The 26824-nt window shown below is 41.7% G+C and overlaps 1 protein-coding gene across 1 annotated transcript in view; it reads left to right on the plus strand.

The window, feature by feature from the left end:
• SLC22A23 (solute carrier family 22 member 23) overlaps window positions 1-26824 on the plus strand; it is a 174542-nt gene that overhangs the window by 126948 nt on the left and 20770 nt on the right. Inside the window, exons 4-7 of the mRNA XM_088471707.1 lie at window positions 11574-11742; window positions 13591-13718; window positions 16854-16956; window positions 26165-26397. Coding sequence (XP_088327833.1) covers window positions 11574-11742; window positions 13591-13718; window positions 16854-16956; window positions 26165-26397 — 633 coding nt within the window. The remainder of the gene's footprint in view (window positions 1-11573; window positions 11743-13590; window positions 13719-16853; window positions 16957-26164; window positions 26398-26824) is intronic.

A 26824-nucleotide genomic window follows, 5' to 3' on the forward strand; every position in this document is an offset into this window, starting at 1 on the left:
TGATTTTGGCTCTGATAGAGCCAAAATCACTCTAGGGCTTGTGGCAGGGAGACCCTACCGCAGGGTCTCCGTCGCAAGTCCGATGGTCAAGACCATCACGACCATCTTTTTGGCCGCTCGCATATGCTGTGGGTGGTCACCCACAGCTATGCGAGCGGCCAGGAGCGTCCGGCTCTGAATCAGGCCCTCTGTGTATGAAAAATAAATCTCCAGGACACTGAGATAAGATCAACGTTTCAGGGAACCAACCCTTTTATCAAGATACAAAAAGCTGTACAATGCATACCTTATATAGTGTATCACCCGTGCTCACCTCCACCTGGTCACGAGTCCCGACGGAAGCCGGAAGACGTCACTGAATGCGCCGCAGCGCTGGCGTCCCGGCATCTCCAAGGGGGGGTGGCCGACGTGTGTCATCCCCTCACCATGGTGACTGTAAATAACAAACATCATTTAAAAAGCGGAAAACACATAACTGCCATGCGTCAAAAAACTCTGTGAATCTGGACCCCTAAATGGTCTAATAACGTCAGGCCAAATTACACACACTATATCTGATAGAACTATCATAATGCATGCTGTCATTATATGTGAAAAAAATAAGTTCTCAATAAAAATACATACATGTATCACTCTGAAGGTAAACAACTTGCAATAAAAAATGACAAAAAATTAGAACATGACAAGATCTCGTTAAGACCATGTGAATTCACTGTCTGCAAAGTATGAATCCGCCAAGCCTCCCTCTGAAGCAACCTGCGATTGCGATCCCCACCTCTAGGATTGGGTGGTATCCAATCAATCATTTTATATCTGATAGCCGATAAATTGTGCTTATGTTCAAAAAAATGTTGAGCCACTGGGTGCTCAGAGCTTTTACCCTTTAAAGCTGCACGTATACTAGACCTATGTAAAGCCATATTTTAATCAGCAGAAGCTGTTTGTGTTATCTACTCACATCGTTGTGCAAATAAGACTCATTTGAAGGTAAAAAGATGCACGAAACGACACTCAGCGCTACTGAGTCACACCACAGCATGGCGCGACTAGAAGGGCTGTTTAACGTGCCAGGAGGCTAGATGTATGTGGACCCATCTGTACATGTCCTCATACACTGGTGTTCCAACACTGTAATAGTTTAATTCTTATTTGCTTCTCCAATATTGGAGTAGACTTTGTTTCATGAAAGTGGTTAGAGTTTCCACTAATATAAATAAATGACTCATTTTGCGGGTATCAGTTGGAATAGTCTAAATGTTGTTTCAGGAGGACATTGAGTGTCCTTAGTAGAAATTCACATAAAATCTGCATTGTGGTGCCGAGATTACTTTATTAATAAGACCGTATCATTAATAGAGCAGTGATGGACGGCCCTTGGAGCATCACACAGCACTATTATGCAGATTTTATGTGAATTCGTAATTAAAAATGTTTTGCAATTTCCAATAAGGTGAGTTTGGGAGTACTTGTGACAGAAACAAGCAGAAAAAAGCAATATAGAAGTCTGCTAGTATTATTTCGTATCGCAAGGGATAAGGACCTCCTGGTAATTGGATCCAGAGAGGTTATTTTATCAAAGTCTTTAGCACTGCCACCCCTAGGCTCTGGTGTACTGTGGGCCTGATTCAGCAAAGAACGCAATTGCTTATACGCCCGCAATCGGTCGATTAATTCACACTGCGCATGCGTATGCATTGCATGTGCGCAAGCCAGACACTGCGATCGGAACTGCTACGCAGACCCATGGTAGAGTGAGTCACAGGTAGTGCCATTTGTGGGTGGTGACGGGAGGGGGGGGTAGTCGGGAAAACACAGGCTTGCCAGTACGTTTCAACACCGTTGAAGGGGCGTGCACAAATTATCCACTGCAATACCATATGCCGTCTGTGACGTCATTCATAGCTTGCGCAAAAGTAAGCAATTCCTGAGTAAGGTCTGGGCATCATGAACTGTCCGATGTTACCGATTGTTTCTCCATGTTGGCCAAGTATACAGATGTGAGTAAGGGGAAGTGGGCGTCTTTGTCAGGCTGTGATTGCAATGCGAATGCAAACATTTACATCTCACCGCTGATATTCACAACTGCGTTGCGTGCGTATAAGCAGAATTACGATCCATTGTGAATCAGGTGCTGTGTCTAAACCTAAGTCTAGTTAGGTCTTTCAGACAAAAGATGAACAGCTTGAACTGTTTTAAATAGTTTTGCTTTATATGCACAAGTGAAAATGTATTCTTTAAATAATACAGTAAAGAAACGTTGTGTAAGAACATCGCTTCTATTGAATTGTTGCAAGTTATAAAATGAATGATCATCAGCCCTCATTAGATATTATTTTTGCACATTTTGTTTTTCTCAAGGCTAAATCTAGAATAGCCAAGCCTCTAATTTTCAAAACATTTTATTCTCATAAACAAAATAACTATGTTTTATAAAGCTGCCTAACATCTGAGGTGTCTTTCAACTTTACTGTCTGTCTTCTTGCATTGCATGAACTTTCCTGACCACAGTTGCCCTGTCGTATCTGTTTGATGTGATTCATGAAAGGCCTTCTCGGTTCTCAAGAGATACATTCATAGAACACACACTAATCAGACGGCCTAGTTCAGCAACATCTAAATGGGGTTTTGAAATAGCATAAACTTTTGTGCAGTTTTTCCATTTATCCCAGAAATTGTGCGCCAGGATTAGGTCTGTAGAGGATGGTCGGCTGTAATAGCTCAGTGTGAGTTTTGGCGCAGCTTGGCTCTCATTCAAACTATTCATTTGCAAGTCAGACCTGCTGTAAGTCATTTTAATATACATTTCCAATATCAACCTAAAGATTTATTACTTAAGTGGGAGAAAACATTAGAGTGCAAATAGAGATGCTGTCTGCTGCCTCTGCATGTTTATGAAGAATTGCTGACTAGAATGGTAATACAGAAATTTATAACTAGTGTTTAGCTAAACATGAGTGAACAGTACTACCAATTTATTGAAAGTTATATTCAGGTGACAGAAATTATTAGTATATTACTGGATTGTACTAGGAGTATATAGATTTGGTAGCAGCTTAGCTCTGCTTTTATGTATTAGCAGAAATGCGTAGTGCTTGACGTAGCAGCTTTCAGTGCTTGATTAGATCATTTATACTGTATAATGGTTGACCTGCAGTTACATGTAGCAAATGTTTCTATAATAGAGACAACGGCAATACATTCAGCTCTCCCAGTGTACACTTTTACAGCTGCTATATGTTTATTCTGCTACATGGTTTAGGAGGATGCTAGTAATATGCCTTTTATTGAGAGGGGTGTGGGACTTCTTAGCTGATACTTTCATGTATGGGGAGATAACAAGCTGTGGTTAGGTCTCTGTGTATATCATAGCATTGTGTTAGTTTTCCTAACCTTCTCCTGCAGTAATCCAGTAGTAGGTTTTACGGATTGCCATATCTGAGAACCTATGAGATAACAATTGGCTTATCTGTTCATTATTGTGTTCATCTGTGACTTTACTATTCTGTTGTGTATTTTATTTGTAAATGCAGTATGTCTGTATGAATTTATTTCCAGGATAGGGTTTTGTATGTAAAAGAAAGACCTTGTAAAAGAAACCAATGTAAAATACATAATAAATGCAATATTGATTGATGAGATTGTTGACTCCTAGTGCCCTGAGTTCAATAGAAAAAAAAAGATACATCTATAAATCTAATAGCTATTTTGCCATTGGAGAATATCAAAAAGATCCTTTGCTTTTGCCTTTAAATAGGATTTTAAAATGTCCTAGATATCTGGTCCTGTGTGCTGCGGCGTAGAATGGTCTGGTATATACAGTGGAACTGGAATGCATGTTGAATGATTTACAATCACCCCTCTTAAACCAAAATCCGCACCACTTGAATCCAGATGTGTCCATTTTGGAGTCTGGTGTACATATCTGAATGAATAAATGGCACAATTTGCTACTTTATGTTGTATATTAACTGTTTTGAAGTGTCTAACTGTGTGTTAGATTGATTTATTTTCATCTGTGCTGGTGCATGCACGTGACTATATAAACACATGCCTTTTGTAAAGCTACAGAATGGTCTGTACAATACCACTATTGTACAATACAACATTGTAAATGGCCAAACACCCTTTTTTTTCTTCCCATGCTATCCTGGACATTACACTTCTATTTCATTCCGATTATTCCTAAGGGCTATTCAGTTTCAGTACATTGATTTAAAAATACTTGAAAATCTTTATTCCTTTTAAAACATTTTTATACCTATAATGAAAGCTTTTTAATCATGTTAAGCTGTTATTGACTCCCTGAGACCAGAACAGGTATGTTGCTGGTAACATGCTGTAGAAAGACAAATCTTATCAGACATCGCCAATAAACACTGTTTTTACCAGGAATTTTTGCACTTTGACAAATCTGCTCCTAAACGTTGCAGCCATATTATAGTGCTACGCATGTAAAAGTTATGACCGTTCTACGTTACACTGGAACAGTGATGGTTAACAAATAAGTTGAAGCGCAGCCTGAAGATGCAAAACTTCTAGATAATCTCCAGTTTATATTTGTCAATGTACATTTAATGCAAATAGACTTGAAACTACTGACCATTCTTTATTTGCACACGTCTATTTTGCTATATATGATTATAATCCTATTGTAGATATTCGTCTTATGGCCCGTACACACAGGGCCGGTCCGAGCCAAATTTTTTTGGCAAGCGGATATAGATTTTGGCGCCCCCTAGTGAAATAATCCCGATTTTTCGGTGCGAGAAAAAGGCTATTTATTGTACAGCCTTTCCCCATGCAGCGGGGATTATTGACTGTGATTAGTCACGGGGGAAACCCTGCGCCTAATTGAATACCCCCCACAGGCTACGCATTGCAAAAAAAAAACATTAGCCCCCATGTGAAAATAATTAAACACACACATAGGTCCCCACATGAATATGTATGAAGTCCTGGGTGCTAGGCTACAATTATACCCAAAGATACGTATTCAGGGAGAGGGTGATGACAGTGAGAGGGTGATAGCACTGGGTTACAGGGAAAGGGTGACAGCACTGGGTGAGGGTGACAGCAATCGTTGACAACAGGTAGAGGGTGACAGCAGTGGGTGACAGGGAGAGGGTGACAGGGAAAGGGTGATAGCACTATGTGGCACGGAGAGGGTGATAGCACTGGGTGACAGGGCGAGGGTGACCGCAGTCGGTGTCAGGGAAAGGGTGACAGCCAGTGGATGACTAATATACAAATCAGGCCACACATGTAATGCCCTAATACATGATGCCACACATGTAATGCCCTAATACATGATGCCACACATGTAATGCCCTAATACATTATGCCACACATGTAATTCCCTAATACATTATGCCACACATGTAATGCCCTTTATAATGCATTATGCCACACATATGCCCTAATACATTATGCCACACATGTAATGCCCTAATACATTATGCCACACATGTAATGCCCTAATACATTATTCCACACATGTAATGCCCTTTATAATGCATTATGCCACACATGTAATGCCCTAATACATTATGCCACACATGTAGTGCCCTTTATAATGCATTATGCCACACATATGTAATAGTAAAGCGTATTTGTATGCCCAAGTGCTCTAGAACCAGTTTAGAGAGTAAGAAGTAGATGAAGGTATAGTAAGGAGATGCACAAGAGGGTAGAGGGCCCTGCTCATAGGAGCTTACATTCTAAGGGGGAGGGACAGACAAACAGGGGTGAAACAGATGGGGTAGGCAGGGAGGAAGGAGTATGTAGCAGCAAGTTAAGATGAGAACTGGAAGGCTTTGATGAAATAGTGGGTCTTGAGAGCCCGTTTGAAGGATTGTAGAGAGGTGGAGAGTCTGATGGGAAGCGGGAGAGAGTTCCAAAGGTGGGGAGCAGCGCGGGCAAAATCTTGGAGGCGGGAGTGGGAGGAAGTAATTAATTGGCATGAGAGGCGGCGTGCATTTGTTGAACGAAGAGGGCGGACAGGAGTGTGAAGGGAGATGAGATCAGAGATGTAAATGGGAGAGGAATGGCTGAGGGCTTTGTAAGTGAGTGTGAGAACCTTAAATTGGGTTCTAAAGGGGAAGGGGAGTCAGTGGAGGGCTTGTAGGAGAGGGGAGGCAGATGCAGAGCGTTTTGAGAGGAAGATGAGCCAAGCAGCAGCATTGAGGACAGACTGGAGAGGGGAGAGAAGGGATTTGGGGAGGCCAGAAAGGAGAAGGTTACAGTAGTCCAATCTGGAGATGACCAATTTTTAGTGCATCCTGGGTGAGAAAGGGTCTAATCTTGGAAATATTTTTAAGATGAAAGCGACAGGACTGTGAGAGATTCTGGATATGTGGTTTGAAGGAGAGGGAGGAGTCCAGGATAACTCCAAGACAGCGCACTTTGGGGCTAGAGGATATAGTTGTGCCATCAATTGATAAAGAAATGGTGGGAAATGTGGTTATGTAGGGGGGAGGGAAGATGATTAGCTCAGTCTTAGACATATTAAATTTAAGAAATCGCTGGGACATCCAGGAAGAAATGGCAGAGAGACAGTTGGAGACACGAGTGAGGAGAGAGGGAGAGAGGTCAAGGGAGGAAAGGTAGATCTGAGTATCATCAGCATAGAGATGATATTGGAGGTCAAAAGAGCTGATGAGTTCACCTAGTGAGGATGTATAGAGTGAGAAAAGGAGAGGTCCAAGAACAGAACCTTGGGGAACACCCACTGCAAGAGGCTGTGGGGGAGAAGAGGAGTCATGAGAGGAGACAGAGAAGGATCGGTCAGAGAGGTAGGAGGATAGCCAGGAGAGGGTAGTGTCACGCAGACCAAGGGAGTGAAGGATTTGCAGAAGGAGAGGGTGGTCCACAGTGTCAAAAGCAGCAGAAAGGTCAAGGAGAATGAGCAGAGAGTAGTGGCCCTTGGATTTCGCAGCAAGGAGGTCATTGCTGACTTTTGTGAGGGCAGTTTCAGTGGAGTGGAGAGAACAGAAGTCAGACTGAAAAGGGTCAAGGAGGGAATGAGAGGAAAGAAAGGTGGTAAGGCACTTGAAGACAGCACGCTCAAGGAGCTTTGAAGCAAAAGGGAGGAGAGAGATGGGACGGTAGTTGGAGAGAGTGTTAGAATCAAGGGTCGTTTTTTTTTAGTATGGGGGAGACAAGGGCATGTTTGAATGCAGACAGGCCAGTGCCTGATGATAGGGAGAGATTAAGGAGGTGGGCAAGATGGGAGCAGGCAGAAGGAGAGAGGTAGCGGAGGAGACGTGAAGGGATAGGGTCAAGGGGGGAGGTGGAAGGGGGGGAGGACTGGATGAGGGACATGACTTCCTCTCCAGATACAGGGGAGAAGTAAGTTAGAGTCGGTAAAATTGAAGGAGAGGGGTGATCTGGGAAGAGAGGAGGTGGATAGCATGGGGACTGGTTGGATATGATGTACTGACGTATGGAGTCAATTTTAGATGTAAAGTAGGTAGTAAAATCAAGGGCAGAGAGCGAGGAGGGGGTGGGCGGAGGAGGGAGTTGAAGGTGGTGAAGAGATGTTGGGGATTTGAGGACTGAGAGGAGATGAGGTTCTTGAAATATGACTGCTTAGAGAGGGAAAGGGCAGCACTGTATGATGAGAGCATAAATTTGAAATGGAGAAAATAAGCCTTAGAGCGTGATCTTCTCCACTGTCGCTCGGCAGTTCGCGAACACTTTTGCAGGTATCTGGTGCATTTGGAATGCCAGTGTTGAGGTGTAAATATGCGAGGGTGAATAGTGATCGCCGGAGCAACAGAGTCCAGAGCAGAAGTAAGGAAGGTATTGTATAGAGAAATGGCTTGTTCAGGGCAGGAGAGAGAGAGGATAGGGGAGAGAAGTGAGTCAAGCTGGGAAGAAAAAGAAACTGTGTCAATAGCGTCAATGTTATGCTTTGGCCTTAGGAGGTAGAGGAAGGGAAGGAGAGAGGGATAGGTTAAAAGAGAGAAGGTGATGGTCTGAGAGGGGGAATGGGGAATTGGAGTAATCAGAAATATCACAACGGTGAGTGAAGACCAGGTCAAGCGAATGCCCACTCACATGGGAGGGTGAGGAGGTCCATTGGGAGAGACCAAATGAAGACATGAGGGTGAGGAGTTTGGAGGCAGAGGCTTCTGTGGGGATATCAATAGGAATATTGAAGTCACTTAGGATAATAGAGGGAAGGTCAGAGGAGAGAAAGTGAGGAAGCCAGGAAGCGAAGTTGTCAATGAATTTGGAAGGAGGGCCATGGGGACAGTAAATGACAGCTACTCTAAGGTGAACTGGTTGGAAGAGGCGTATAGCATGAACCTCAAATGTAGAGAAAGTAAGAGATGGTTCAGAGGGTAGGAGTTGGTAGGAGTAACCAGGGGATAGAAGGACACCCTACACCACTACCATGGCGACCCCCAGGCCGAGGGGTATGAGAGAAGATGAGGCCCCCAGAGGAGAGAGCAGCAGGTGAAGTGGTGTCAGAGGGTGAAATCCAGGTTTCAGTAATGGCTAGGAGATGCAAGTTTTTAGAGATGAAAAGGTCATGGGTGGGTACGAGTTTGTTACATACTGATCTGGCATTCCAGAGGGCACAGGATAGAGGGACAGTGTTTGTGGGAGAAATGTGAATTCGATTATTTGGGTTCTGTAGCGAGAAGGTGAGTTTAATATGGGTGGCCGAGATGAATGTAGTGGAGAGATTATGCGGGGACCAGTGCTGGGAAGGGAACCTGGCAGGGAGGGAGTTTAATATGATGGGGGTGGTATGGGGTTACATGGAGAGGAGGCTTGGAGGAAGGATTATCAGTGGGGTAGTAGGAAAAAGGAGGGGTAGAAGAGAATGAAAGTGTAGTAGTAGGAGAGGAGAGGGAGGACGGCAGACAGAGGAGGGGAGATAAAGGAAGGAGGAGGTGGAGGAGACCAGGGGGAAATGATATAGGTGGAAAAAGGGGGTAGAGCAGAGTATTAGGTAGACAGTGAGTGGAGGGGGAGGTACACATGATAATGGTGTGGAAGAGTTGGGTAGGGGGAGGAAAACTAGATGTAGGAATAAAGTATGAGTGCAGAGAAGCAAGTAATAGTACAATGGAGGAAAATGTGCCTGCAAAATTTCCAAACTATTATTGAGCAGAGGAAAAGAGGAGAAATGGAATATTAAAGTAAACTGAATTAGAAGACAGATGACAGGCTAGGAAAAGAAGAGAGGTGGGAAGATATTAGAAAATTTCTAAGACATATACTAAAATTGGCACTGAATACAGTAAGCTATGAGTTGTTTGTGAAACGAGTGAGTCAGTACAAATAATAGCAGGTGTAAGTTCTTATAGTGAGCAAACAGAGGCCGGTGATGAAGACAGCAGTTGCTTGTAGTGTAGATATTGTGAACTTACATTTCTTGATTATACTTTGTCCATATATTCTTGTTAAAGAATAGTTTAAGGTTAGAGTGGTCTCCTTTAGTTTAATGCTGGTATAATGCCGAATTTGGTAAGAAATGCACTTTTACTAATCATGCACTTATAATTATGCCCTACTCAGCCCAGGGGCCTTCAGCCTTCCTATGAACTTAAATAGTCAGTGCTTGCATGTGTATGCAATGAATCCAATCATCCCCCAATACCCTCCCACTAATATGGCTAGCAATAAATGTCCTAACATAAACAAACAGTGAATGCCACAAAGCTAAGAAGAACTAGGTCAAGTAATCTATTCACTTTTCAAATAATTAAAAATTAGATGATCTGCAGCAATGATGAGGTTACCTGCCAATTAAGAAGAAATCTGTGTCAGTTCTCAGTCAATATCAGCTGAAGATGTCATCTAATAATGCCGTATAGGATATAGGAGGTAACCACCCTCAATTACGTATTAATAAACAGATTAGTTCTACCTTAGCGCTCAGACCTATGTATAATTTTCCTATAAATGATGTGATTAAAGTCAAGATATCTTAATGAAGTTTCGTATTTTTATTACAATCAGAGAGCTTTCCCTTGCATATTTGAAGGACTGTCTTTGGACATAGTGTACTGAAGTATCGGGACCAAATACAGCATCCGATCCCGTTTCCCCCTCATCCCTTCCTACCCCAACACTTAATCACAGTTGTCCCTGTATTTCCTTGCACATTTCCACACACCCACCCCCTCCCTCTGTTACACATTTGTCCACAAGTATTGTCCTGTTTAATGAGCGTCTAAGATTAACATACTGCAAGCCGGCTGACATTCAGAGAACACTTCATTTATGCTTTTTTTTTATACATTTTATTTTATTACCAGTGATTTCTAATATATAAACACCATTTCTAACCCTATGATAATACAAAGATTGTAATAAAAATACAAAACTTCTTTAAGAAATCTTGACTTTAATCACATCATTTATAGGAAAATTATATATAGGTCTGAGCGCTAAGGTAGAACTAATATCTGTTTATTCACACATATGTAATGCCTCCCCCCCTCTCCTCAGCATTTCACTGCCTCCTAATCCTTCTCCCCCCCCCCCCCAGCAACTCTCCGCCTCCTAATCCTCCCATTCCCCAGTGGCTCACCTGCAGTGTGTCCCTCCAGGCAAAGGCAGCTCCTCCGTGTCTTGGTTCTTCAGGCTGCTCCGTGTTCTCTCCCCTGCGTCCCAGAATGCTAGGCGCAGCCGCGATGACGTCACTCGGTGCGCCGCACAGGCATTCTGGGAGACGGTGGGAACTAGGAGGCGGTGGTCATCATGGCGCCGCTGGACTTGCCGTAGCCTGAACACTGTTGATGATTAACAGTACAGGCTGCACTGTAATCACCGACAGTGTTCAGGCTGCTGCTGCAGCACTGGCGGCGCCGGCTGGCAGTGCAGCGGCTTTGCTTTGGTGGACAGCGGCGGGACTCCGGACACGGTGCCCTTGCAGCTTGGCGCTGTACGTGCCGGCGTACCTGGCATAATGGGCCGGCCGGCCCTGCGTACACACTGTCAGATCAGACAACGATCAGATATTGTTGTCTGATCGTCCTACATGTGCTGGATGACCATTATCGAACATATCCAGCACATGCACCAACCCCTCAACTACTAGAACGACCCTCAATCAACGATCAAGAGTCCCTATAGTTACCAGGCTAACCTGGTTGATATCGACCAGGTTGGCCTGCATGCACGGGCGATCGTCGATATCAACCATCCATGCCCGCACATCGACCATCGTTTGGTCGTTGAAAGGGGCTAATAAACAGGGCAATATAAACGATTGAACGATAAATTATATAGTTTATATCGTCCTGATTATCTGACCGCACACTGCAGCAATATTAACAAAAATACTTGAATCTTACATAATAGAAATTCAGAGGCATTGGTTGCATACATTTGCAAATATATGAATAAGCGCCGGGCCAACATGGGAAAATCCCTTTTTTTTTCTGTAGTTCAGTGTAAACCCCGCCCTTTACAAGCACCTGTGCGATGTCATTAAGCTGATGTGAGCGACCACCATACTTTTTGTTTTTATCTGACCATATGTATGCACCATTACTCTAGTAAAATTAGCTTTGGTACATTGAATTAAATGTCTGTGTTGTTCTCTGTTTCAGGAATAGAACTCTGCCCTCCTGGCCACAGATTCATGATCACCATGGTGGCCAGTTTCATTGGAATGGCCGGACAGTTCCTTCTGCCAGGTTTGGCAGCTCTATGCAGAGACTGGCAGATCCTCCAGGCTGTGATCATCTGCCCTTTCATCTTGATGCTGTCCTACTGGTAGTAAGTGTATTAGTTATATTCATGGAAAAGAGGGAGATCTGCAGATATCCAAGTTGAATATATGTGACTACATTATGAGATATATCTAAATATACCAGGTATTTACATTTTGTTGTCAGTTGCTAACCCTGGGAAAATCTGTGTGTTGCTTGTTCAGAATTATATTTTAAACTTGAAAAGAGATTTTATCATGCAATTAAATCTGCACAGGGAATTGTTGTAGCAATTATGTATGTGGAAATAGATTTTAGTTTTATAGGAATGGGAAGGATTATGTCTAAGGATGAAAATGCGACACTTCCTGTAGTCTTTTGTTTCCACATGTTCCTGCACCCATAGCTTTATATTACATATGATACAGCATTCGACCTCTGTTATTGCAAGGCTACTTTGAAGATCTAACACAGTGCTATTTTTTTATTCATTTGAAAGCAATGCATATCAAATGCTGTGTATCACTGTACACACTAATCTACATCAAATATATCCATCACTCTCGCTTTGCTGGCCTGCTGCAAGTTAGCATCGAAGTGCTTCCCTAACAGATCAGACATTATACTGTGAGAGAGAGCTTGAGAAACTTGTTATGCAGAAATGCACTGTGTGGATTCATACATAGATACAGGGAGAGTTATGTCACATCAACTCACATGACAGCAGTATGAGCTGTTTCACCTTAAGCAGAGTCATCTGGAAGCTCTTCTAAAGATGTGTGAGGAGCTTTAGCTCTCTGTAGTGATGTGGAAAGGTAATAACGTGTCATCAAACCTGCACTGCAGCGTCAGCTAAACACTCCTTACTATATTCTACCAGCATGATATATATCTAAGTTTGAGGGGTTTAGTGGTACTTTAGGTCTTTGCCAACTTTTTCTAATCACATTATACAGCCCCACCTACCTCATTGCATTTCCTGCCCGTTTTAGTTTACTGGGGTGGCCAGGGCATGAATATTAAATAAAAATTTGTCCCAACGATCTTGTGCAAGAAATTACTCTTGATACTTAAATTGGGCATACACCTAGCAGATATATCTGCAGATCGAGTGTTCTGCAGATGATGGTTGTTCATACACACTGAACAACCATCATATTCCATCTGCGCGCGGGTCCCACTGGCCAGGGGTGGTGCCGCGATCCACTCCCTGCGGCTGCAAGTGCGCGTGCGGTTGGCCGATTGCCCGTACACACAGCACAATGGACAGATATATCTGCAGATATATCTGCTATCGGCTGTGCAGCACAGCCGATGCGATATGTCTGTGAACAACGTCGTTCAGACATATCGCTGGTACACACTGGCCGACGGGCATACGATATATTGGCTCGTCAATTGATCGGCCAATGTATCTGCCAGTGTGTACCCAGCATTACTCAGGAGCCTCCTATGCATTCTGGCAGGGCCAGACTGGCCTGATGGTCTGGTCTGAATGCCTGGTCGAGCAGCTCTCTGCACGGCCGAGATACTGAGAGACGGGGGCGTGCTGCAAGGCCAGGCCTCGTGACTTACAGCATGCCCCTGTGATATTTAACCATGCCCCTTAAGGTGAGACCTCTCCACTTTATATGTGGGCGCATGCTCACAGAGGGAGGTGCAAGGGCTGATTTGGAGCCCCAGTCTGTCCCTTCATTCTTGGAGTGTAAAAAACCATGCCTTCATCTTTTCAGTTGTCATGTATATGCTGAACAACATCTGTGATGATGACTTTACCAGCAGATTACTAAACATAGTGAATGGTCAAACCTCTTTCACTTCTGTTTCTTCTGCAATAAAGTGTGTATATGTGTAAATAAATAAATATATATATAAAACTATATAACACACTAAAGTGTTTCTTCTTTGTCTGAAGTATCTTTCCAGAGTCTCTAAGATGGCTTATGGCCACAATGCATTTTGAAACTTCTAAGAAGCAAATTCTTCAAATCATTCACAGGAACAGAGTGAACACGGAAACTGACATCAAGGGTGTAATGCCAGGTGAGTCCTGTGTGGTTGTACCTTTAGGCCCCCTAAGACTCCCCCTGGGATTTAGCACATGGGGTATTTTTCTAGCATTTTTAACACTAAAGAAATTGTAAACAGGTCTAAAGGTGGATTGGGGGGTCTTAAGGTGCGCCAACACAATTTGTTTATCATAGTTCAATAACGCCTTAGTTGTCCTGTTAAGTCTTTCAGTGTTCGTTTAGTTGTCGAAGTTGGAGGATAAGATTCTTCTTATTGTTTCTACAATGAGACCATCACACCAGAGTTCACCCAAAAATGCAATAGTCAGTTTCTGTATACTTGATTCATAGTTATTATGAAAAATAAATTAAAAAGGTTAAAAATCTTACATAGCACATGCAGAGTGGCCTATATGGGCTAGATATTAATAACTTGATGTCCCTCCTCTTCAGGAGTATGAGCTCTTTAACAGCAAGTTAGCACACTTTTGCATTATCACCAAACGCGTTTCGTCAAATATCGACTTCTTCAGGGGTGTCTTAAAGTAAAAAAATGGGTGTCTCATAAGTCTCAGTATACCACACAATACAATTAGGTTAAGACACAAATTTTAAAACTATTGAATACATTTTGTTTTTTTCTCAGACCATTACATACATATGATAAACACAAATATGAATTAATTTACTGTGATGACATATATTTTTATAAATTATTTTTAACAATTGGAAAACTCTGTTTAAACACTTAATATCCGAACAGATATGCCCAATAGATACTTAAATTCTTTATCTGGCCACCGCTGGTTTAAATAATCACTTCTTTTTAACAATATTAGTTGATTAGGTCTAAAGGTGGGTACACACGGTACAGTGTGCTCAACGATGCAACATCGTGAACAATCAACCTTGAACTCTCCACGGCACTCCAGGACACGATGTGCAGCAAAAGCTGTACGATGTGTCACAAGATCTATCTTGCAGAACCTAATAACTTGCATATCATTAGATTGTGATCGATTGTAGATAGATGCATGCACGGATCAGGGAGATCCGTGATGCATGCATCTGTGTCAAAAAAAAAAAATCAGACACAGAAAACAACTCTAATACCCCCCCCCCCCCCCCCCTAAAAAAAAGAAAAAGACCTCAGCCAACCCTGGGCTTTAAAGAACCAGTACTGGTTGTGCTAAATACATGGGATAAATGACATAGGGGTCTCCTGTATTTAACACAACCAGCACCAACCAGCACAGGGCTTTACAGAGCCAGTCCTGGTTGTCAAAATATAGGGGACAAAAACTTGCCGGGGTGGGGGCTGGCTGGCATTGCCGGGGTGGGTTCCGGGTTAACTGCATGGGCCCATACCCGGAATGCATCGCATTCCGGATGTTAGTAAATTTGAGAGCACCGAATCCCCCCCATAGAAACCTATGGGGGATGCGGCTGCCTGCAGGGATGGAGGGATCACAGTAGTTATCGGAGATACCTGCTGCGGTCCCTCCTTCATACATCCGGGGTATACTTAGTATTTGAGGTTAAACCCTGAAAACGTGTGTTTTCGGGGATTATACCTCAAATATACAATAAGTGGGGAAAGTGTACAGCTTCAAAGGAACCTTGCAGTGAGTTATGTGCTGTCATAGGGGAACTTTTTGACACCCTACACAACATCATGGGTCTGTCATAAGGGCGCTTCAGTCCACACGTGATTTGCCAGCACATGGTGGTTCCATGTAGCTTCCACATAACTTAACATAGGAAAATGTAATTTCAGCCCAAATATATATCACATAATCAATATTAGGAGTAACCAACCACATATTCATAAATGGATAAGTTGCTATTGAATAAAATTAGTTATTGCACAGATAATGGGAGAAATGGGGTATCAGCTTAACCAATCAACGTTACATGATCATATCTGATGTCTATACCTACATAAATGTATTTGTGATTGATAAAATTGAGTTTATAAACAATCATAGAAAAATGTTGCATTTAAACATTTGGGATTTAAAATGGAGTTAAGAATCCAGATTTCAAAAGCTCTGTCATCAGCCTAGGTAACCAGTCTCAGACATCCTCTCACAACCTCTCTGGTAGGTGATAATGAGTGGTTTGCTATTAAAATCATTGCTGTTTTCAATTTATGGCTTAAACACTCCGGGAAGCAACAGATATTGCAAACATGTGACTTAGTAAATATACCCCTTCCTCTTGTCACCTAAAACTTGTGTAAGACTTAAGGGAAATGAATAAAATTGATAAGCTGTCCTTCCTTTCATGCCATTTACCTGGCATAGTTTTCTATAGTTCTGTACTTTTTTTGTACACGCTGTATAAATTTTATTTTATTTTAAATGTATAAATCTATCATCAATTTGTCTTTGACTTCTCTAAACAAACCCAAAAGCCTCATAAGCAGAAGATTGTTTGACGCTAACCCATATTAGTACAACTGGGAAAAAAATGAACCCTTTAATTTCGAGATTCTAGTGTACAGTATGTTAGAGGTGTGCTTTAAATGAGAGTGTGTGTATCAGTGTATAGCAATGTTGGGTGTTTTTTGCCCAGAATCAGTAGTTGTTGGCAGATTGATTAGTAATAATGGATGTGAGAATGCTGTTTCGGATAGTTTTGCTAAATCTGTACCTGGGTGATAGGGGGACTTTAGAGATTGACTGCTAAAATATTGATTAGACCTTACAGTGGTATCCATTGTCGGGGACACAATGAGCAGGTGATCTCTTGACACTGCTCTTGCCAAGTGTGTAAGTATGACTACATCCCCGTTTATATACTAGTTACATTATAATATATAGGTCCCTTACCAAAGCTAGAAATAGCAAACACCATAAAAATATCCATTATATCAGTGTGAATTCAATTTACAATTTGCAGCCACAGTTTCCAAGCCTATTATTTATGAGGATATTTACATACTAGTGTACAAGAGTTCTTGAGAAGAGACCATTAAGTTGAACAATGTATTGGTGCTGTTGTATAACAAAACATCCATTTTTCAACGTACATCTACTGTAATTACTTTGTGTACAACTGAAAATGCCACTATTATAGTATATATCTATACTGCTGTCTACAGTGCATTACCATACATGTATATTGTACAAACTGCTATTTATATAGTTGTGTTGTTGTATTGCAGAATTGGAGCGAGAACTCCTGAGAAGGCCTAAGAGAGTTTGCATTGTAAAAGTTGTTGGGACAAGGAACCTGTGGAAGAATATTCTTGTGCTTTGTGTGAACTCGTAAGTCTCTCTAGAAAGTATAACTGTTTAAAGATCTTCTGGTGTTTATTGGATATTTAGAAGTTTTGATTCTGGTCTGTTAGTGCCTTTCATATGGGTTTAATAAGGCACTTGCCTCAGTCAGGAGGGCAGCAGATAATTGGTTTAATGTTGATTTAGTGGCCTTAGGTTATTTCAATTACACTTTTCTGGGTCCCAAATTAACTGTAGATCCATAGGATATTTCATAAAGTTGTGTATTCTATCAAAAGACCAAGCCCTGTGCTCATGCCACCCCTTACTAAAATCTGTACTCACTCCATGGGATTTTTCCATCATTATTTAAGCAAGCAGTGATTACTCTTATTCTGGAAAAAAACTAAAATAATTCTTATCCAAACTATGTCCAAGATTACAGTCTCCCCTCTCTGCTCCTGTGCCGCTGCATCTTCATGTGAAGTTTGTCTACACTGGCCTCGTGCGTTTTTTTCTCAAGCAACTAATATTGGAAGGAAGGAAAACTAAAATAATCTAATGATAATGTGTTGGATGTTGCTTCACGTGATGTACAGTAATTATAGTGAAAAGAGGAATAAAATGTTAGAAAAACAAGTATTTGGGGAGGGAGGCAGTGACCAGGATTAATTAGAATGATATATGATTCAAAAAAAGGGCAAATGCTAGAAGATGTGATATGTATCACTAGTTTGTGTGATATATGGAGAAACAAGTGAATAGTTCACTTCACAAGGCAAACAGTAAAAAAAAAAAAAAAGGCTCACTTATACATCATGCGGAAGCCGGCAAGTGAAACAAGGAGTCTGTAGCTGTGCAGGTGTGTGAAAATAAATCGAGATCTCCAAGCAACTGATTTACACCTCAGACATTGGGAGATTTATCAAATGTGTGTGAGAGATAACATGGGGAGAGATAAAGTACCAACCTATCCGCTTCTAACTGTCATTTTTCAAATGCAGTCTGTAAAAGGACAGGAGCTGATTGGTTACGACTTTCTCTCTCCAGGATTTGATACACCTCCCCCATGAGGTCTATATCTGCTGCAGTTAAAAAAAAAAAAAAAAAAAAGTATTGCCAGCCAATGCTGGTATGTGTCACGGCGAGCTGTCAGTGCAGAAATGGCCCCGTGACTTTTATGTAAACAAGGGAGAGCAATGCTTGATGATGGGACTAGAAGGTTATGCTGCAGGGCTCATATAAAGTGCTTATAGTGGAAGTGTGCAAAAGATTGAAGAAGGGGGACATGGAGAGGTAAAAAAAAAAACAGAGTAACCATGAGCTCTAATCACATATGGGATTATAGTAGCAGAATTACTGAATAAAAAATGGATCTCAAAATGAATAATGTGCAATATAAGTATATGAGGATGGTTCAATAAATAAGTTAACAAGACCTCTCATTGCGTAAATTTGTTCAACTCGTACATATACGTATAATCAATAGTATGTCATTGGTCAGGGCTGGCTCCAGAGGTCTGAGCACCCTGTGCCGTCCCGGTATGCTGCGCCTTGCAACCGCACGTGGACGAAATTGGGGGGCGTGGCCTCATTACCATAGGCCATACCCTCAAAGTGACGTTATTTGGAGGCGTGCACGCATGGCATGCCTCCAAATAACATCCGGCTGGGGGTAAAGCCCAGCCCTCTGTCACTGGCTGGGCTTCCCCCAGCCCTTTCCCGTCAGTGAATGGATGCCGCGCGCATGCGCGCAGCATCCATTCACACTTCGGGGGTCCGGCACCGCCGCACAGCTGCAGCAGTGGGGGTCTCCAACCTCCCGATTTGACCACCTGCAGGCCAAATCGGGATGTTGGGGAGGGGTGCACCCTGTATGGGTGGCGCCCCTGTTTGACCGCACTGGTCGAACACCCTAGAGCCGGCCCTGTCGTTGGTACAAATTATTTTTCCACATAGTCCCTATACTTGTCTGAGCATTTGTTCCAATACACAAAGGCATCTATCTCAACATAGAAGAAATCTGTGTAAAGCCCCTGAAGACAGAACATGCCACCTTGTTGAACTTCAACGTCAGTTGCTTTCCACCGAGGTGCTTTTTCAATGGTCCAAAGAGTGGAAAACACTCAGTGCCAAGTCAGGGCTGTAGGGAGGATGGTGCAGTACCTCCCAATGGTCGCACCGTAACAACTCACGAGTGCAGTTGGCTGAATGTGGCCTGGCATTATCGTGTAGCAGCATGATGCCTGTTCGCACCATCGACAAATTCCCCTCCGCAACCGGCTCAATGTGTCACAATAGTGGACAACATTCATAGTATCTGCTTTGTTGAGGAAATCAACAAGAAGCACGCACTTGTGGTCCCAAAACACGGTCGCCATGACCTTCTTTGCTGATGGAGTGGTTTTGAATTTCTTTGAAGGTGGGGACGATGCGAGTTACCATGTCATGGATGCTTGCTTCATCTCCAGTGTCACATAATGCACCCACGTTTAATCACCTGTAACAATTTGCTGCAGGAATTACACTCCCTCCTCATGGTACCGCGTCAAGTGCACAAGAGACAATTCCATCCTATTGGTTATATGAGTTGCTTCAGTACCCAGTTTGAACACTTTTTTTCCTCTACCCCAGTTGCTCATGAATGATGATGTACACAGTACCCACTGAGATGTTCAGTTAGTCAGCAATATCACTAACTCAAATGCGTCTATCCTCCTGAATCAGATCTTCAGTGTGGCACAAATTGTCATCTGTGGTGGACTTGCTCGGCTGGCCGTATCATTGCTCATCTTGAGCCGTTATCAAAGGCAGAACACCAAACCCAAACCTGTTTCTGTGACATGACGTTATAACTGTACACATCGACAAGTTGGCAATGAACTTCAGCTGCTGATGTGCCCTTTAGACGCAGAAATCTGATCACACTATGCACCTCAATATTTGACCATGTTCCGCAATCTTACAGCTGATATTGGGACAGTATGACTGATATGAGGTTCAGTATAATGGGCGTGAGGGGAAGCAGAGGTGTACCTGCTCTGGCCTGGCAGGAAATCAGAATGAAATAGAGAACATTACACAGGTGAGCGTTCTAGATACCTTAATTATTCAACCACCCTTGTATTATATATGTAAAGGTGCCCACACACATACCGACTGGCTCCCAATCAGCCAATGTACACAATTTCCCCTGAACTCTCCCCAGGCAGTCGTGGTCACGATTTGGAGTTAAAAATGTCCAATCTGACTTAAGAACTATCTTGCAGCCAATGCATTGTATCCCAGATTGGCTAATCTGCCCTACAGCACAGCAGATCTGAAGATGCGAGGTACGACGAGCGGAGACGCGCATAGTGATCAAGAGTAGAAACTCGCGATTTGGCCATTTTTTACATGATCTTTCGTCACGTTTCTCGAAATCGGCCAAATTGGATGAAAAGTCGGTATGTGTGTGGGCACCTTTAGTATAATAAAAATAGAATGTAAATAAGAAAGACCAGTAGTGAAGGTATCTAATAAGGCAAGTCAAAAAGGGATCTTATAAAGGGGAATCATATGAAAAAAATGCCATGATACAGATAAGACTAATGCCATCAGAAATATAATGCAATATATATATAACAAACTGGAAAGTACAAATTGAACTAACAATAAGTATAACATATAATATATAAGATATTAAGAAGGAAATACAAACATTTTAAAAATCGGCATTACTAAAATGCAACTAAAGAAAGGTGACAAGGTTTGTATCATTATTCAGTCCAAGGGGAGACAGTGTCGACATTTGATATATCCAATACGTTTTGTGATAATCTCTTGGATCTGTCGCCCCTTCTGGGTCTTTGGTGGATTCGATCAATGCCAATGTGCCTCTAAAAATTGCTTAGAGATACTGTGGGTGACGAGGCCCTTTTTGATGTTCAGAATGTGCTCTCTAATTACGTTTTTAATCAGCCTTGGCGTTTTCTCCACACATTTTAATTTGCATGGACGATTAAGTAGGTAGATCTCGTAGTCGTGATTGTGTCAGAGAACATACAATTGTTACAACATTCCCTCTTTGACATGTGAAGCTAACTGTCTGTAGAACAAGAGTGAGTATACAAGAGAAATGTATTCCCATTTTCCTTAATACTATATGTGCATTCCATACTAATTAAAATCATAGATTCACCACCGCTGAATAAAGGGGACTCAAATGTCAGATAAAAATCACCCTCAGAATACTAATAAACTGTATCTGGGTTATAGACTTATTCACAATATATGTTTAACTACTCCTCCTCATTCCATCATTTTGATCTGCATTTAGAGCGACTTTATAGCAATTATCCTGACTGTGATGATTACTAATAAATATTAACTATACATATACAACAGTAGTTCAAATAAGTATCGTGCTTATACCTCAGAGTGCTAAAGAGCCCTTTATATTAATACATCTTCAATTTGCTCACTATTTGTAGAAGAAAAGACTACTTAAGGAGTGCTGATTAATATCTACTTTTTAATGCGCTAACAATTTGGAGACATTTGACTTCATAAAGAGCACTTATTACTATCTAAGCAACTTGAATTGTGGTCATCATACACATCTTCATTACTATATCTGTATGTGGACAATGCAATTTATAGTTTTCACAACATAGTGCTCTTACACTAGTTGAGACCAAAACAGGCCTGCTAGACTACATGCTGTATATTTAATACATTTGATAAATACATCACAGACAGTGACACTAGGGATACATTGTGTTTTACAGACTTATGAACACACAACTACTGTATATGGAGGAGGAATATCAATTCCTAGCTATTGTTGTGTATCTATGAATGGAATTTGATACTTTTATATTATCTTGGATGGCATATTACAAGTATAATGAATGTATTAATAACAATATGACACATATACTTACCAACACTATACATGGACATGCACAACTGAATCAACTTGTTGATATTTGGTCACTAGAATAAATAAACTGTGATACTGATTGAGGTACACCCAGTAATATACACTTACTTTAATCAATCGCACTTTGTCATTCTTATTACACTCAGTTTTCTATGTATGTTAAATGTATGTTTGTCCTTATTTTATTATTGTAGTTCCAGCAAACATTTTAATTGTGTTTAATTAAAGTTATATTTTGTTTATTACTAATATTTGTGCATCGTAATAAGACAGCAACTTTTCTTCTTCTACCATTGTTGCTCTATGTACCAATATGCAATCTTTGGCCCTTAACCTCATTTATGCACCTTCTGTTGTGCTATAGATTTTAAGCCTGTGAGCAGCCACCTCTTATTTCTCTGTCTGTATGTTGTTACCAAAATAATTTTTAGTATTTTTTCCATTGTAAAGCACTACGGAATATGCTGGCACTATGTAAATAAATGTTAATAATAAAAATATAGTTACAGCAACATTTCAAATCAGTATTGTCCTTAGGAGAGATGATTCCATTTGTGGTCCTTAGTATTTCCTGATAAAAGGAAGAATGGTTTCTGTACTACTAGTAAGAGAACAGATTTATACACTCAATTTTTATTTTTTTTTGTATTGGTGTTCTTTAGTTTCTGGCAAGCAACTGCATAGTACAGCCTCCCAACAAAGACAGAACTGCAGGGCCACAAGCTGTGTAAACAAATGACCGGTCACTCATGTTCAAAGAAGCACACGCTGATCCATAATCTGCTTGATTTGCGCTCCTTTTTAAACCACCACCAGAGACATAGACCACTCATCCCCCCCCCTACCCCATACAAATACCCCTCCTCAGGGACAAAGGCCGCTCGCCATGCTGGGACATACACCACTCACCTGACTTTGGAATCCCATCTCATACCAGACAGCGGGCAGTCTTCAATTCTTGGCTGCTCTGTCTGCTGCGGCTGCTCTTCCTAGGGGCTGGCCGGAGACTTGGTGGTGCTGGATTGGAGCGCCCACTGACTGGTGACTTGGTGGTGCTGGATTGGAGCGCTCACTGACTGGTGACTTGGCGGTGCTGGATTGGAGCGCTCAATGACTGGTGACTTGGCGGTGCTGGATAGGGATCGCTCAATGACTGGTGACTTGGCGGTGCTGGATTGGAGCGCCCACTGACCGATGTCACTGCTGCACAGCTTTGCCTCTAGATACACTGTGACTACCAGAATCGGTGACTGCCAATTCTGGTGCTTAGTTACAAATGCCAGTGGCATTTTGCCATTAGTACGGGATGTGGCAGGGGCCGCTAAGACGTGTGTGAGCTCTACATTTGTTGTGTCTGTGCCTTAAACAGCCACCCGCTGCCTGGCAATACATGCCTTAGCTGGCGTCAGGAGATTTTTAATATAATGTTCAAAATAAACAGTTATTCCTGAAATATTTAAGATATAAACAAAAAATGTAAATTTAAGTGGCCCGTAAAGGTTGACGGATACCAGTCCTATCAATATATTGCACCACCTGAGCCCAAAATGAGAAGATAATAGAGCAGGACCAAGGAAGGTGCCAGTCCACATCCAAAACCCCACATTTTGGAGTAGTGCAGTCTACCCAGCATAACCAGTCTGACCGGAGTCCAGTAAACTTTATGTAAAAGATACAATTGGATCTGCTGAAATCTAGTAGAGGACGTGGTGTACCGAGGAGGACTCAAATATAAACACCCAGTCCTCATCCTTCAGAACACCTAAATTGGCTCTTACAATGATATTATTTCTATACATTTAAAGTTACCATTAATCTTTAATGTTCATAAACATTTTGCTCAGCTACTGTTCTGTTTATATTTATATGCATACAACTATACTATATTAATATAAATAAGGATACTATAGAGAGATAAAGTGGTTTTGGTGGGCCCATATATAGCTGTATGACATACTGCTACTTCTACTGCTTCAATTGTTATACTATGTAATTCCATTCACTTTAGATTTTCCATATCAGCACATGTAAATTTCTACTTCAGTCACTGGATAGATGTATAAATACTGTATATTTTACTTCATGCATATTTGACTAATCACAAAATCTCTGATCTTTCACTATTTAATATATATAATTTATATATAGGTTTTCAGGAGAAAAATCTGATAAAGCAGTTGTTAAATCAAACGGAGATACCTAAAATAAACAAACTCTACACAAACATTGCCTGTTGTGTAAAGGAAAAAGTTAATGTATCTTATTAAAGCATATAATTTATTTTCTGTAATTGGTGCCGCATGGTCCATTGAAAAATATAGACAATGAAAGAGCACTACTTCAAATTTATTTGCATAATTATATAAGCCACAATGGGATATTTCTAAGGAGCCGCTTCTATTTATAAAATGGCTTTGATGAACTGTCAGATCTGCGTTCATTTGCTGCCTAAACACACCTTTGTAAAATCATTAGTGGGAAGCAATCACCACACTGTCTGCATAAATAAATAAAAAATAGTACAACCATAACTGTATCAATTAGTTACAGTGCATCTGGAAAGTATTCACAGCGCTTCACTTTTTCCACATTTTGTTATGTTACAGCCTTATTCCAAAATGGAATAAATAAATTTTTGTCCTCAAAATTCTACACACAATACCCCATAATGATAATGTGTAAAAAGTTTTTTTTTGATAATTTAATTAAATAAAAAAACTAAGAAATCACATGTACATAAGTATTCACAGCCTTTGCTCAATACTTTGTTGATGCACCTTTGGCAGCAATTACAGCCTCAAGTCTTTTTGAACATGATGCCACAAGCTTGGCACACCTATCTTTGGGGCAGTTTCACCCATTCCTCTTTGCAGCACCTCTCAAGCTCCATCAGGTTGGATGGGAAGCGTCGGTGCACAGCCATTTTCAGATCTCACCAGAGATGTTCAATCGGATTGAAGTCTGGGCTCTGGCTGGGCCACTCAAGAACATTCACAGAGTTGTCCTGAAGCCACTCCTTTGATATCTTGGCTGTGTGCTTAGGGTCGTTGCCATGCTCAAAGATGAACCATCGCCCCAGTCTGAGATCAAGAGCACTCTGGAGCACGTTTTCATCCAGGATGTCTTTGTACATTGCTGTATTCATCTTTCCCTTTATCCTGACTAGTCTCCCAGTTCCTGCTGCTGAAAAACATACCCACAGCATGATGCTGCCACCACCATGCTTCACTGTAGGGATGATATTGGCCTGGTGATGAACGGTGCCTGGTTTCCTCCAAACATAACGCTTGGAATTCACACCTAAGAGTTCAATCTTTCTCTCATCAGACCAGAAAATTTTGTTTCTCATGGTCTGAGAGTCCTTCAGGTGCATTTTGTCAAACTCCAGGCGGGCTGCCATGTGCTTTTTACTAAGGAGTGGCTTTCGTCTGGTCACTCTACCATACAGGCCTGTTTGGTGGATTGCTGCAGAGATGGTTGTCCTTCTGGAGGAATGCTGTAGCTCTGACAGAGTGACCATCGGGTTCTTGGTCACCTCCCTGACTATGGCCCTTCTCCCCCGATCGCTTAGTTTAGATGGCCGGCCAACTCTAGGAATAGTCCTGGTGGTTCCGAACTTCTTCCATTTACGGATGATGGAGGCCACTGTGCTCATTGGGACCTTCAAAGCAGCAGATATTTTTCTGTACCCTTCCCCAGATTTGTGCCTCGAGACGATCATGTCTCAGAGGTCTACAGACAATTCCTTGGACTTCATGCTTGGTTTGTGCTCTGACATGCACTGTCAAGTGTGGGACCTTATATAGATAGGTGTATGCCTTTCAAAATCATGTCCAATCAGCTGAATTTACCACAGGTGGACTCCAATTAAGCTGTAGGAACATCTCAAGGATGATCAGTGGAAACCGGATGCACTTGAGCTCAATTTTGAGCTTCATGGCAAAGGCTGTAAATACTTATGTACATGTGATTTCTTAGGTTTTTTTTTTTAAATTAAATTTGCAAAATTCTCAAAAAAACTTTTTACACGTTGTCATTATGGGCTATTGTATGTAGAATTTTGAGGACAAAAATTAATTTATTCCATTTTGGAATAAGGCTGTAACATAACAAAATGTGGAAAAAGTGAAGCACTGTAAATACTGGTATTATATTTAACAAAGTTGAATCTTTTTACAACAAAGGCACCAGTGTATCTGTTACAGGGAGAATCACGTTGTATACATGGAGCCAACATAACGCATAATTGACTGTTTGTATGCCAGGTTCATTTAGTATACCACTTCATGGATGCTTAGTTACACCAAGCTCTCTCAATGTTATTGTATACAGACTGACTGGTTATGGAATACACCACTGTTTTGCCAAAAGTCTGATGGACCCGGAAGTAAACATGAACATCATGCACAACTTCTATGCCAACTACTTTGCAATGGCAGGCATTACATTGGCATCATGTCTGGCTATGTGCCCCGCTGTGGGATTTTTGGGGAGAAGAGGCGGACTGTTGCTATTTATGATCTTAACTGCCCTGGCTTCCCTTCTTCAACTTGGCCTTCTGAACTGTAAGTAACATATCTTCAAGTGGTCATATGTTGGAAAATTCTGTATATGTGTGACTTATGTATGCATTCATTCCTGTTCATATTTGGTATGTGCCTAATTGTTCTGACTATAAAGTGGTTTCGGCAAATTGATAAGATTTACCATTGATTAGATCACAATATCCCCATGGAGGAATTGGTATGGTATGCCGGTTGTCAGAATCCCCACACTGACATCCCGACGGGGCTATCATACCGATACTTGTTGGTCGGTATGCTAACCCTGCCCCTCTCCCCACCACCCTCCCTCTTTGGTTTCTAACCCCAACCTCCCCCCCTAGTGCTTGAACCTAACCCCCCACTCCCCGCACCCTAAACCTAACTCTCCACCCATAGTGCTTAACCCTAACCCTCCCCCTAGTGCCTAACCCCGAACCCTAACCCTCCC

The sequence above is a fragment of the Taudactylus pleione genome, unplaced genomic scaffold, assembly GCF_031769625.1.
Source record: "Taudactylus pleione unplaced genomic scaffold, aTauple2 ptg000116l, whole genome shotgun sequence".
NCBI classification, from domain to species: Eukaryota; Metazoa; Chordata; class Amphibia; order Anura; family Myobatrachidae; genus Taudactylus; species Taudactylus pleione.